This window comes from Eucyclogobius newberryi, unplaced genomic scaffold, assembly GCF_026437365.1.
Source record: "Eucyclogobius newberryi isolate DKJ021-1_F unplaced genomic scaffold, fEucNew1.0.hap1 SCAF_19, whole genome shotgun sequence".
Lineage (NCBI taxonomy): Eukaryota > Metazoa > Chordata > Actinopteri > Gobiiformes > Gobiidae > Eucyclogobius > Eucyclogobius newberryi.
Genome location: NW_027315823.1, coordinates 31,100,077 through 31,112,888, shown reverse-complemented (window position 1 = coordinate 31,112,888; position 12,812 = coordinate 31,100,077). Strand labels below are relative to the sequence as shown.

The 12,812-nt window shown below is 43.3% G+C and overlaps 1 protein-coding gene across 3 annotated transcripts; it reads right to left on the bottom strand.

The window, feature by feature from the left end:
* Positions 1–1,014: 1,014 nt before the first annotated feature.
* errfi1a (ERBB receptor feedback inhibitor 1a) lies at positions 1,015–8,322 on the bottom strand. Of its 3 annotated transcripts, none has more exons than XM_072452641.1 (4): positions 8,117–8,322; positions 3,837–4,030; positions 3,652–3,734; positions 1,015–3,575 (listed from the first exon to the last, which is right to left on the bottom strand). In XM_072452641.1, the coding sequence occupies exons 2-4, from the start codon at positions 3,986–3,988 to the stop codon at positions 2,437–2,439; spliced, it is 1,374 nt and encodes a 457-aa protein (XP_072308742.1). In that variant the 5' UTR covers positions 3,989–4,030; positions 8,117–8,322; the 3' UTR covers positions 1,015–2,436. The 3 variants fall into 3 exon arrangements, with proteins under 3 accessions (XP_072308742.1, XP_072308740.1, XP_072308741.1); XM_072452639.1 differs by having other exon boundaries at positions 3,837–4,036; positions 8,121–8,322; XM_072452640.1 differs by lacking the exon at positions 8,117–8,322 and adding an exon at positions 7,542–7,617 and having other exon boundaries at positions 3,837–4,036.
* Between the last annotated feature and the right edge of the window lie 4,490 nt (positions 8,323–12,812).

Below are 12,812 nucleotides of genomic sequence, written 5' to 3'. Positions count from 1 at the left end.
CATATTTAAAATGCACAGTCTCTATTCTCTGGCCTGTGTAATGTTTAACCAGCTACTCTGGAGTTAGAGTTAAACATTGACTTCTCAGACCGACTGGCTCTTGATGCAAATGATAATGACAATTCAAATCCACAAAGAGCTCAATGCACTGATTGTTCTAGTAGGATTTGTGGTAGTTTTATGCAAAGGTTAGAATGTCTTCGATCTTCAAAAAAAATATATATATATAAGTCAAGCAAGTTTTTAAAAGCTGAATTGTAATGAAACAAGCTACTTCTGTAATGAAATACACTTAAATGCACTTAAAGCTGTGCCTTCCAGTTGAGCAGTTTGATGTGTTACAATGAAAGAGTAGCAAGCAAAGCATTCACCTTTTCATCCCCATATTCATTCAAATTCATTACAGTCGATGCAGTAATATCTATTTCATTGAAGAAAGACTGCTTCACTGCTTCATCCAAATAATTGTAGTTAAATAATTTGTTTCTGTTTAAATTAGCACATTTGAAATTACAATTTTAGATTAGGAACAAATTCTACAACACAAATATTCAGCTCAAAATGTGAACTGCGGCAAGTCTAATGACATGATGCAATTTCTCGACCTATTACTTACTATACAACATTGATAGCACATGCCTTGTCAAAAGTATATAGGCTTTGCAATTATTGAAAATACACTCAAGTGTATTCAGTCTCTTTGACCCACTTTAAGTTCAGGCAGTTTAAAATGGCCTGATTATTTATAATGGTGTTTGTGGTTTAGCACTATCACCACATACAGGGAAGTGATCAGAGACTAAATTGAATACGGGCAGCAATGGGTGCTACAAGGAGAATCAGCATCGTCCAAACCAGGAAGAAATCTCTAGCTGTCAGTCAACCATTGTGAGTTGCGCTTCTGGATAGAGGCCAGTCATAATAGGGAACAGCATGAGGGCGTGTGGGTGATAAAACAGGCCAAACAGCTGAGCTAAGAGTTCACAGTCTTTAAGAAATAAGCAGGAAGCAAAATCATAAATAAGTACTTTTTTATTTTACATCCTTTTGTTCAAAGATTATATACTTCAACTGTTCATAGCAAATGGAATTGTTAAATACTGTACACTGCATACTCTCCCAGTGCATCTTTTCACCTACATCCGAGCGATAATTTCAATTTCTTCATCTTCAACATAAGACATGAATACCTTAAGATTAAATAGTATCAGTGTATGATGTAAACATTCTTTAAAAAGCAAAGGAAGGGGTTACAACATTTTGTGAGCAGAAGGGAAAGAAACAATAAACTTCAATGTCCGTGTTTTGACCTCAGCAGTATCAAAAACGTAAATTTTCAATCAAGGTTACTACAGATATATGCTACATTTACCCAAGTTTGAGAACAGTAAAATTCAAACATTTTCTGAGCTGCCAGCAGCCAAAGTGTCTGAAGAGGCCACACCCACTGCAATCATGTAAGACAGGAATGCATGAGTAGAACTGGAAAAGTCTGTGTCAGGTAAACCATGTCTATTTAGTCTGTGCGACAGGTTGGCCAAACATCTGTGCTAGATATCAATTTTCCTTTAAGGAGATTTGGTTACACTATACCAGAGAAAGGTTGGGTTAGTTATGCAACATTTAGATCTCTATGGTGATACAAAGATGCAAATATGGCCTTACATGTAGATTACATGTAGCACTTTTTAGGACTGGGTTAGTAGTAATTCATATTAAAATTGTGCAAATAAGTATGTCAGGACCTTGAGATCCATACTGTAAGTACAGGTCAGTTTAGGGTAGTTAACAGGAGGTAGTACAAATTATATTATATCAACTAAAGGCTCACAGCTTGACCACAGACTCATATAAGACAGTTAGGTTTTGGATACATTCACAACATTTATCTTGCACAGAAAAGTAACAAGTATTCTCTTTGTCACCAAATCTCTCACACATTTAAACATACAGTACATGTAATCATTATCCAGGAGCTACCGCTAAAACTCTCCCATGACACAACCAGAACACAGAGGTGCGTTTTGTGCTTAAATCCTTCATTTTCCAGCATTTTATTCTTCATATAAAGTCTGGTTACTGACCTATTGTCCCTTTTCACTCACAAAGTATGAAACCCCACAATGCATTTCATATAAAAAAAAACAAACACTGAGCATGAGGTCCGAGGCCAGCTTGTACCTTGACACCACAATAGTCAATACAACAAATTAAACATTATATAAAAATAGGTTTTCTTATTGAATCTTTACCTAAACCTTGAGCCAGCGATATCTCACCATCTCAGCTGCTATAAACCACAGTTACCAGTAACTAATGCAGTGCGCACATACCTTGTGTGTGTTCACAAGAGAATCTATCATAAAAAAACAGCGGTTTAGAGTGTTCTATGGTCCAATGTTGCTTATTTAATACAAATATAGTATGCAAAGGTTTTCAAACAAAATCCACAGGTGTTTTCTTTTGACTGTGATAGTCCCACTCTGAGTTTGATACATCCATATCTCGGGCTGATGGCTCGTCCAATAGAAAGTAATGTGTGTTGCTATCTTTCTGTCCATTTACCATAACAGGAAAGATACGAGGCGACCCCTCGCTGTTCTGCCTCACTAAACCCCGATAAACATATTTAGGATCTGGAGCAAAGCTCTGTGTAGGAGGCATCTCTCCGTTGATGTACAGGGGCAGACTATTGGGACTGGGGGTGCGGGAGCAGCCTCTGGACATTGGGTCGCGAGGTGGGAGTTTGGGAGGTTTGTCCTCGTCACTGTAGGCTCCAGAGACCTCGGCTGACCAGCGACGGGGGTCCTCAGTCTTTTGGAGCCGTGGGGGGATGGGAGGGGGCACTTCAGATTTGTATGTACTGTACATGTTTCGTTTAGACTGAAGGTTCAAAAAAGAGGATTTATTAAATGACCCCGCTGGGCCCGACTGTGTGCGGCGAACCCGTCTCTGAGTCTTGTCTTGTAACTGCCTGGGACATACAGGGATTTCTTCTGTCCCCTGCCATGGCGCTCGCTGCTCAGTGGGAGCATTTTGCAACTCGTGCCTCTCAGGAGTTGGAGTTTGGTGATGGTTTGTGTGGAGATGGTTTCCCTGGTGATGGTTTCCCTGGTGATGGTTTCCCTGGTGATAGTTTCCCTGGTGTTGGTTTTCCAGGTGATGTTGTGGTGTTTGGGTGGATCTGGGGCTCTGAGGACCATGGTCACTGAAAGCATGGTTCACTTGGCCATGGAATCTGAGGCTTCTTCGGCCGTGTCCAAATCGCACAGGTTTGTTTATCTGATTATCGGCCACAAGTCGACAGCTATCATCCCAATTTGTAAAATTTTCCTCATTTTCCAAGCTCTGTAAAGAGCAGGAGTCTGTCTGCAGGGGGATGGGGGGCAGAGGCTTAGAGCACCTGCTTGAAGTCTGTGGGGGACTGCAGCCTCTGTGTGCAGACTGTGGCTGGGACAGGATGTGGGTGTCCTCCGACGAGCTGGGCGTGGAGGGTTCAGGGGTGCAGGACAGGGAGAGGTAGGCCGGCCGGGGCTTCTTAAGAAGCTTCTGTGTTCCTGGACTGGGCTTGTGTCCTACACACATACAGGAGGTTAGTCTCATATTACAAAGTATGTTTGGAAACTGAGCAGATTATATTGCGTTACTTACTTTCATAACTCGGAGATAGAGGAGGGGACTCTCTGTGGTACAAATTCACTTTTGGATCTGTGTAGGCTGATTTTATACTAAAGCTGAAAAGAACAGAAGACATTAGGAGGTGGAAGAGGAAAGTATTTTCACTTCAACGGTGACTCCAGGAAGGTCTTAAGTGGCATTCACTCCTGAACACTCACTTGGGATTTGCTGGATGAAGGTACCCCCAGGATGACTTCGAGTCCATGCTGTGGTAGCAGCTGCCCCAGAGGAAGGGGTTCTCAAGAGGGAAAGAGGTCTCCTGGGCAGTCAGGCCCACTGTGGACATGCTCCAGGCAGCCTCGAGTCGCATCAAAACCAGCAAACTCTGAGATCGCCCGGCTGGCCAACACTTCTACTCCTGCGAGATACAGAGGAGACAAACCAAGTTCAAATTTACAACTGCAAACAAGGTCTACACACAAAACATAAAAGGCAAAGCATTACAACCAAGTAATCACTATTGTTGTTATGTTTTAAGTTTTTAAAGTGAATTAACAGAAGTGGCCTAAAAGAGCAGCATTTATTTAACTGAGCAAAATTAGACAAAAACAAAAGTCCAGCAATAATTGATGTTCTATTTTGTATAGAACATTTACAGTTGAATTACAAAGGGCTCACTAAAATCCCACTTGGCCTGAACAGCAGACAAAAGAAGTGGCTCTCCTGTTACAAAAGATCTATGTTGCAAGAGCTGCTGATGTCAAATGACCCGCATGTTTACGTCAACTATGTGTCAGTCAGGCCGACACGTGTTTGTGCAATTTTTATAGACTAATTCAAAACCACCTACTGAGCCACCTTTTCTAATGAAACGAGCAGCTTATTGGACAGTGTAGGCACATAAAATAAATGATCTAATTTTCGGTTTTACATTTAGATATTGTTGATGGAAAATGGAAATGTAAAACATGCCAATTTTGTACAACAATGAACAAAAAGAGAGCAAAGTGGATGAGTTAGTGGGTTATTGGATGGGTGAAATTGATTTGGTTTTAGATTCTAGATTGTGATGGGGGGCAACAACCAGATTTCTCTATTGAGTACCTGCTATTCTGATGATAAATCTCTAAAAGTAAAAGTAAATTAATTGATGTTGATGTAGCTATTAGTGACTAAACCATAGAACTTGCTATAACACAGCAAAGATCTATATTTAAACAATCAGGCTACTATAGCAACTACTGAGCTGCCGAGGAGGGTACAAGCAAACCTTTAGCCAAGAAGAAATAAAGCACATATTTTCAAGATTATGTACTGTAAATGCATGTATTTTTTTTCTATTAAAAACAAAATCAACGCATGTATTCCTGCTGATAAGGCACATGACACAATGCAGCAAAGTCATTTTTATGTCAGTGTTAAAAACAGGTGCATAGTGTCAACCCTGGAGGCTCTGGATGATGTATGTGCAGTGACACGTTGTTCTGCTTATAATGTGGCCGTGCTGATTGAAAACCACACAGGCCCCTCGCTCCTTGCTCTCCAACGAGCTAAAGTTATGTTCTGCCCTGACAGCTGTCGAGAAACAAAGCTCTAAAACAACAGGAAGCCCAGGGCATCAGCAACAGCCAAAACTGCCCCGAACAGGAATGCAATCCCCTCTGTGACCAGGGCCATCGATTCGGGTTCGAACGGGACGGGAAGCAACTTGATATTCGATAATGAACCTCCTGGGGCTCCGGCTTCCTCCAGCAACAGGTGCAGACACAGTTCATCCTGGCAGACGACCACGAGTGCGCTCACAGAAACAAGATTTTTACAATGTGGCGTGATCATACGGCGGGTTTTGCATGCAATCAATTCAGGGCTTTTGAGAGAAAATGAATGGTCAAGGTTTTCTACACATTACTGAGAGAATTGATGTGAAAACGGGAGATCAAATATTGCAGTAGGGCTGTTTGATTATATATATATATATATATATATGTTAAAAAAAGGACAGTTTGATCTTTAATCTTATTTAAATCTTAGTTGAAATCAGGATTATTCAAACCATTCAGAGAGAAGGTGGGGCATCATTGTGCCTAAAATGAAGCGACCCAGGTGATGAAATGAAAGTAGGTGACTGGTGAATAGACACTCTACAAGGAAAATAAAATCATGAAGCCACTTCTCCACTCAAGGAAACACACTGGACCTTCCATTGCAGACTGGTTCATTGCACAGCTTTATGACAGCAGCAACATGATGAGGAGGTTTGTAGGACAAGCAGTTTAGGATGTTGGGTTGAAATATGCACAATCCAAGCGCTGCTCTTGCTAAGTGCTATACTAAAAGAATGGCAGATCTGTTTTCATCCAGGAGTTGAAAAGATCATCCTTCACAATGTTAATCTGACAGACTTTACCCCAAAGACCTTCCTGATGACGCGACATGTAAACTGTAATGTTTGTGCTCTGCTTGTTTCATTTGACAGACATAACCATCCTCATTGAAGATGAGAGAACATACTTTTACACTCCAGCGCTCGCACTTAAGCAAAAGAAGATTATCATTCATTCTCATGTCAATTCCGCGCGGAAATGAGACGGAGGGAGAAGACGTTGGCAGTATTTATAGTCCGCGCGGGTTTCATGCGGTGTCAACGGTAGAAATCGGAGTTGCTGCTGTGAAATCCCGTTCAATCGTCCTCATAGTTACAGTTTCCCCCTGACGCCGACGCGGAAAATCATGTCCAATAAATCCACGGTCCACGCGGACGGTGCGCGAGGGGGCGTGTCAGTCAAATGACGACACTTGGCCCCTCGCGCGCCGTCAAACATGAACCTATAATGTTTTATGCAATTATGGTGAAAAAGCTTAACTATGCTGTGGTTGCAAAGTCTTTCAGTGATAGAAGTGTAGATAATATTAAAATATATTAATTAACGCTTGATTAATTCATTCGTTTTTTGTCCCATACAACACTTTATGGTACAAGATACAGATCATTTTGAGAGGCTTACACTGAAAACAAACGGTATTCATTCACTTAGTGTTTGCAAATAGTTGTTTTAACCAACTTTTTGTCCACAAAGTTGTGCTATAGTACATTAATTACCCTTATCTCTGAAATCATCCATATGTGACCTGCCTTAAACCTACATAGTAAAATATCTGGTAGGACAGTTACATATGTCACTATGAAGAGTTATTCCCTCTGTTTCATGAACGAAACAACATTTGGTTTACATAGAGATTATTGCTACATTAGGTATTATTATTCATATTCTAACGATTGGCCACTCACAAGTTACAATAACTAAAACAAACAGCAGAGTGTACAATTAAACAAGAGCATGTTATTTACCTCAGTTTGAAAGATCTTTACCTTACCCTTGCTCAACACTCCTTTACAGCAACTTTGTTTGACAATATTTCAACACCCATTTAAGCAATCTCCTCAACTACGCACCCAGTTATTCTCTTATCTCACCGTGTTTAGTATAGTGACAACATATAGCTTTATATGTTAACTTAAACTAGGCCTATCTATTATTTTGTACAACGTCTAATATGGATATGTATTAATATTACTACCACACACTACAACAGCTACAGCTACTATTTCTACTAGTGCAGGCTTTATTATCACCCAGTTTTAGTTCAAAATTGCACACCAGAGGTAAAATGTACATTCCACTTTCTACTACAACGGTGTATTTACTCAACTGTCATCAATATTCTACTTTATAATCATGATACAAGCAGCCTATACAAATCAAAACCTCCATCCCAGTAGGCTATTGTATATTGTATTACATATTACTATTAGTCCGTATACAGCCATCATTATATAAGGACTGTCCCTTTTTTTAGTTGTCCTTTGACCAATCAAAATGTGAAATAAATCATAAACCATCACGTCTACAACATCTACCTACCTCATCTTTGTCCAGTGTAATTACAACGTCTCCTGAGCAATGAATAAACACGGAAGAGGCTTTTTTAGTCTTGACTTTCTCCTCTATGTTACAAGGCTTAAGTGACTTTCTGACGGGACATCCAGGCACAGCAGGGCACGCGGGACGATCACACCCCGCTGGTGACAGAGGCTCGTGGGACCAGCTCTACCTGTGCGCGCAGCTCACTTGACCGGATTGAGATAATAATGGTTAAAAGCCCTCAGAGCAGCAAAGTGACTCATAGCACCACATGCAAGGCTGATATTCTTACACACTGTCCTTATGGCAATGACAAAAATAAAATAAAATAGAATAAATAAAGTCCTTTTAAGGATTTACGCGTAAAAATGACTTAAACGCACGAGAGATACTAAATGTCAAGGCATTTGCAGCGCGCACAACACCAGGCTCAAATGCGTGTGAAATGCCAGGGTGCTGTAAACGTGTAAATAAGGTGTTATAAAACAATGAATGGAGTAACGTCGCTGCACCAACCTGAAGCATGTGGACAACAACATCCCAAAGTTACTACAGCTTTAAAATACTGTCTCAACTTACCTAAATAACTGTGCAGTGTATTGTTCTGCTGCTGACTTGACCCGGACTTTGGAGAAAATATAGATCCTCCTTTGTTATTAGTCTCCTCGTATTCAGATCACAGAAACATTAGACAGGGGGGCCCGAGCGTGCACACGTCGCTCCAGTAATAATGTGTTACTTTTCTAGGCTTCACTCGTAGGACAGAATTATTTTAAGGTCCAAAGCAGCTCTGGAGAGGGGCTGGCTCCGCCCACACGCGCTCTTAAAGGCGCAGAGTCCCATTTGTGCGTGTTCCCGCTGCAGAGCGCAGAGCGTGCAGCCGCGCAGGACACGCACCAGACATTGTTTTACACGCGTTTCATGCGTGAGGAGAGAAACGTAGCTCTCTTTTAGCACATGTCAGTCCAAAAAGTCATCATGTGAGATTAACGGGTATTGGGTTGTTCAAATGACCCTTTTCTCTAATTTAGTGCCTCAAGTGCACACATGGATGTTATCTGTTATAGTGTCCACAAGCTGCAAAAATATGATCTAATAGGAACTCGCCAACAGTCATATCATATCATGTCATAGCAATGCCTAAATATTGCATTACCTTTAACCTATTTAGAGTTTGTAAACAAGAATGTTGGTTCCTTATGTTAGGGGAACTTAAACACAGGGAATAAAGTTGCATACATTCGACCAGATGTGTGTCAGTGCATGCAAAAAAAGAATACAATGTACCTGGTTCTCAATCTGTGGTTTGTTTGTGTACCACTGGTGGTATACTTCCAAAAGCACGCATCATTTTGTTCTCCTGCATGTTCTCAGTTAGTACTGTGGTAATGGTGTAACTATCTGTGTTAGACCTATTGGCTCTATCTCAGATCTGGTTTAGATCTGATGGTACTCGGAAAGCCATTTTTTTTGTATGTAGTACTTGGTGTATAAAGTAAAAATGTTTGACAACTATTGAGCGTGTATCTTAAAATGTGTTGAATCAATGTTCATTTAACTATCGAGAAATAGTTTGCATACTATTTTTGCAAGCAACTTATTGAATACATCATATAGTTTGGCAAGCTAACAATAGATCTATTTAAAAGTCAAAAATATCACCACAAACAAAAAAAACAAATTAAATTAAATAAAGGCCACATCTTTATCACATCTTTTGTTTTTGTTTAGCATGCTAGTTTTTTTTTTTAATTGAATGAAAAACATACCGATGTAGCCGTGGACAGTTCCATAGTGCTCATGTGTTTTGGCATCTAGCGTTGGACAATCACCGGCCGTCTCTATGGTCATTTTCTGCTGCCGAGCCTGTTCTTTTGTTCATCTGATTTCATGCATAATTAGGTTACCAAGGCTACTTTGCAAAGTGGCCATCTTGCACCCTTTGTGTCCATTAGGCTAACCGAGTTAAGCAAACTCAACAGTGACATGCATGTTCCTCAAACAGAGCCACACAATGGTCCTGCTAAATCAATAGTGACTGAAAAGCAGCAAAGGCGTGTGAAGAGGGTGTTCTTGCACGAGTTTGTAAATCTTTTACAGGTCGGGCATTGGGGGCATAGCGCTGCAGCCATCTTATTATCACATATTTGGCCCCACGCTGAGAGCAGACTGTGCTAATCCCTCTTTATGATTTCAGACACATTTTTGGGATTCCTCCAGACCAGTTGTGACCAGCAAAGCGGCGAGAGGACCAAAAGTACAGTATGTGATATTTATGTATGAGTACTGCTGTGTGAGTATTGATTTACAGCAGTGTTTTCCAACCAGGGGTACGCAAGCACTTAACAGGGATTCTTATTAAAAAATGTCCTTGAAGAAGAACTTTTTTAGGAATATTTTTGAGAATTATGGACACCAATTTCATACAAATTAGACAATATAGTAATAACTGCCAATATCCCACTATAGTAAACTACTGACTTAAAGCACTCTATGGAACATGCATGTGACACGTTTTCTGTTTAAAATCTGTTATAATAGTTGTTTCTGCTAAAAAAGCATAGGGCCTACAAAATACATTTCAAATATTCTAAACAAAACAAACAATCCAAACAGAAAGGTTCTCTTAAAAGTACGTACAGTAACAGTTCTTGTTTAACAACAAAACAAGTCAAATAATCAAATTTAAAAACATGCACTAATTTTGTGAATATTAAATAATGTAGAAGGCACTTTATTTGCTTTGCAGGAAGGAATAATTAATAGATGTATATGTTATTTTATTTAAAAAGTAAAACTAATAGTATTGATTAGCCTGTATGTCATTTAGATGACAGGCAACAAGCGCAAAATTTGTTCCCATATTTGGGAGAATGCATTCTCATTTATCTGCTTTTTTGTGATATAAAATCCAGGTAATTTATTTGTATTTATTACATATTTATTAATCAATTTTATATCTAAATCCAACTTGGTGAGACTTATTCATCCGTTTGTCATCTCGGAAGTACATCTCGGACATGTTAGTGCCATATGAACCATCTCAGGGACCGGCCTCCTGCTGGTGCCAGAGTCAGGACTAAACATGGCCCGGCCTCCTGCTGGTGCCAGAGTCAGGACTAAACATGGCCCGGCCTCCTGCTGGTGCCCAGAGTCAGGACTAAACATGGCCCAGCCTCCTGCTGGTGCCCAGAGTCAGGACTAAACATGGACCGGCCTCCTGCTGGTTCCCAGAGTCAGGACTAAACATAGATCGGCCTCCTGCTGGTGCCCAGAGTCAGGACTAAACATGGACCGGCCTCCTGCTGGTTCCCAGAGTCAGGACTAAACATAGATCGGCCTCCTGCTGGTGCCCAGAGTCAGGAGTAAACATGGACCGGCCTCCTGCTGGTGCCTAGAGTCAGGACTAAACATGGACCCTAAATATGGACCGGCCTCCTGCTGGTGCCAGAGTCAGGACTAAATATGGACCGGCCTCCTGCTGGTGCCAGAGTCAGGACTAAACATGTACAGGCCTCCTGCTGGTGCCAGAGTCAGGACTAAACATGGACCAGCCTCCTGCTGGTGCCAGAGTCAGGACTAAACATGGACCGGCCTCCTGCTGGTGCCAGAGTCAGGACTAAACATGGACCGGCCTCCTGCTGGTGCCAGAGTCAGGACTAAACATGGACCGGCCTCCTGCTGGTGCCAGAGTCAGGACTAAACATGGACCGGCCTCCTGCTGGTGCCAGAGTCAGGACTAAACATGGACCGGCCTCCTGCTGGTGCCAGAGTCAGGACTAAACATGGACCGGCCTCCTGCTGGTGCCAGAGTCAGGACTAAACATGGACCGGCCTCCTGCTGGTGCCCAGAGTCAGGACTAAACATGGACCGGCCTCCTGCTGGTGCCAGAGTCAGGACTAAACATGGACCGGCCTCCTGCTGGTGCCAGAGTCAAGACTAAACATGGACCGGCCTCCTGCTGGTGCCAGAGTCAGGACTAAACATGGACCGGCCTCCTGCTGGTGCCAGAGTCAGGACTAAACATGGACCGGCCTCCTGCTGGTGCCCAGAGTCAGGACAAAACATGGACCGGCCTCCTGCTGGTGCCAGAGTCAGGACAAAACATGGACCGGCCTCCTGCTGGTGCCAGAGTCAAGACTAAACATGGACCGGCCTCCTGCTGGTGCCAGAGTCAGGACTAAACATGGACCGGCCTCCTGCTGGTGCCCAGAGTCAGGACTAAACATGGACCGGCCTCCTGCTGGTGCCAGAGTCAGGACTAAACATGGACCGGCCTCCTGCTGGTGCCAGAGTCAGGACTAAACATGGACCGGCCTCCTGCTGGTGCCAGAGTCAGGACTAAACATGGACCGGCCTCCTGCTGGTGCCAGAGTCAGGACTAAACATGGACCGGCCTCCTGCTGGTGCCAGAGTCAGGACTAAACATGGACCGGCCTCCTGCTGGTGCCCAGAGTCAGGACTAAACATGGACCGGCCTCCTGCTGGTGCCAGAGTCAGGACTAAACATGGACCGGCCTCCTGCTGGTGCCAGAGTCAGGACTAAACATGGACCGGCCTCCTGCTGGTGCCCAGAGTCAGGACAAAACATGGACCGGCCTCCTGCTGGTGCCAGAGTCAGGACTAAACATGTACAGGCCTCCTGCTGGTGCCAGAGTCAGGACTAAACATGGACCAGCCTCCTGCTGGTGCCAGAGTCAGGACTAAACATGGACCGGCCTCCTGCTGGTGCCAGAGTCAGGACTAAACATGGACCGGCCTCCTGCTGGTGCCAGAGTCAGGACTAAACATGGACCGGCCTCCTGCTGGTGCCAGAGTCAGGACTAAACATGGACCGGCCTCCTGCTGGTGCCAGAGTCAGGACTAAACATGGACCGGCCTCCTGCTGGTGCCAGAGTCAGGACTAAACATGGACCGGCCTCCTGCTGGTGCCAGAGTCAGGACTAAACATGGACCGGCCTCCTGCTGGTGCCCAGAGTCAGGACTAAACATGGACCGGCCTCCTGCTGGTGCCAGAGTCAGGACTAAACATGGACCGGCCTCCTGCTGGTGCCAGAGTCAAGACTAAACATGGACCGGCCTCCTGCTGGTGCCAGAGTCAGGACTAAACATGGACCGGCCTCCTGCTGGTGCCAGAGTCAGGACTAAACATGGACCGGCCTCCTGCTGGTGCCCAGAGTCAGGACAAAACATGGACCGGCCTCCTGCTGGTGCCAGAGTCAGGACAAAACATGGACCGGCCTCCTGCTGGTGCCAGAGTCAAGACTAAA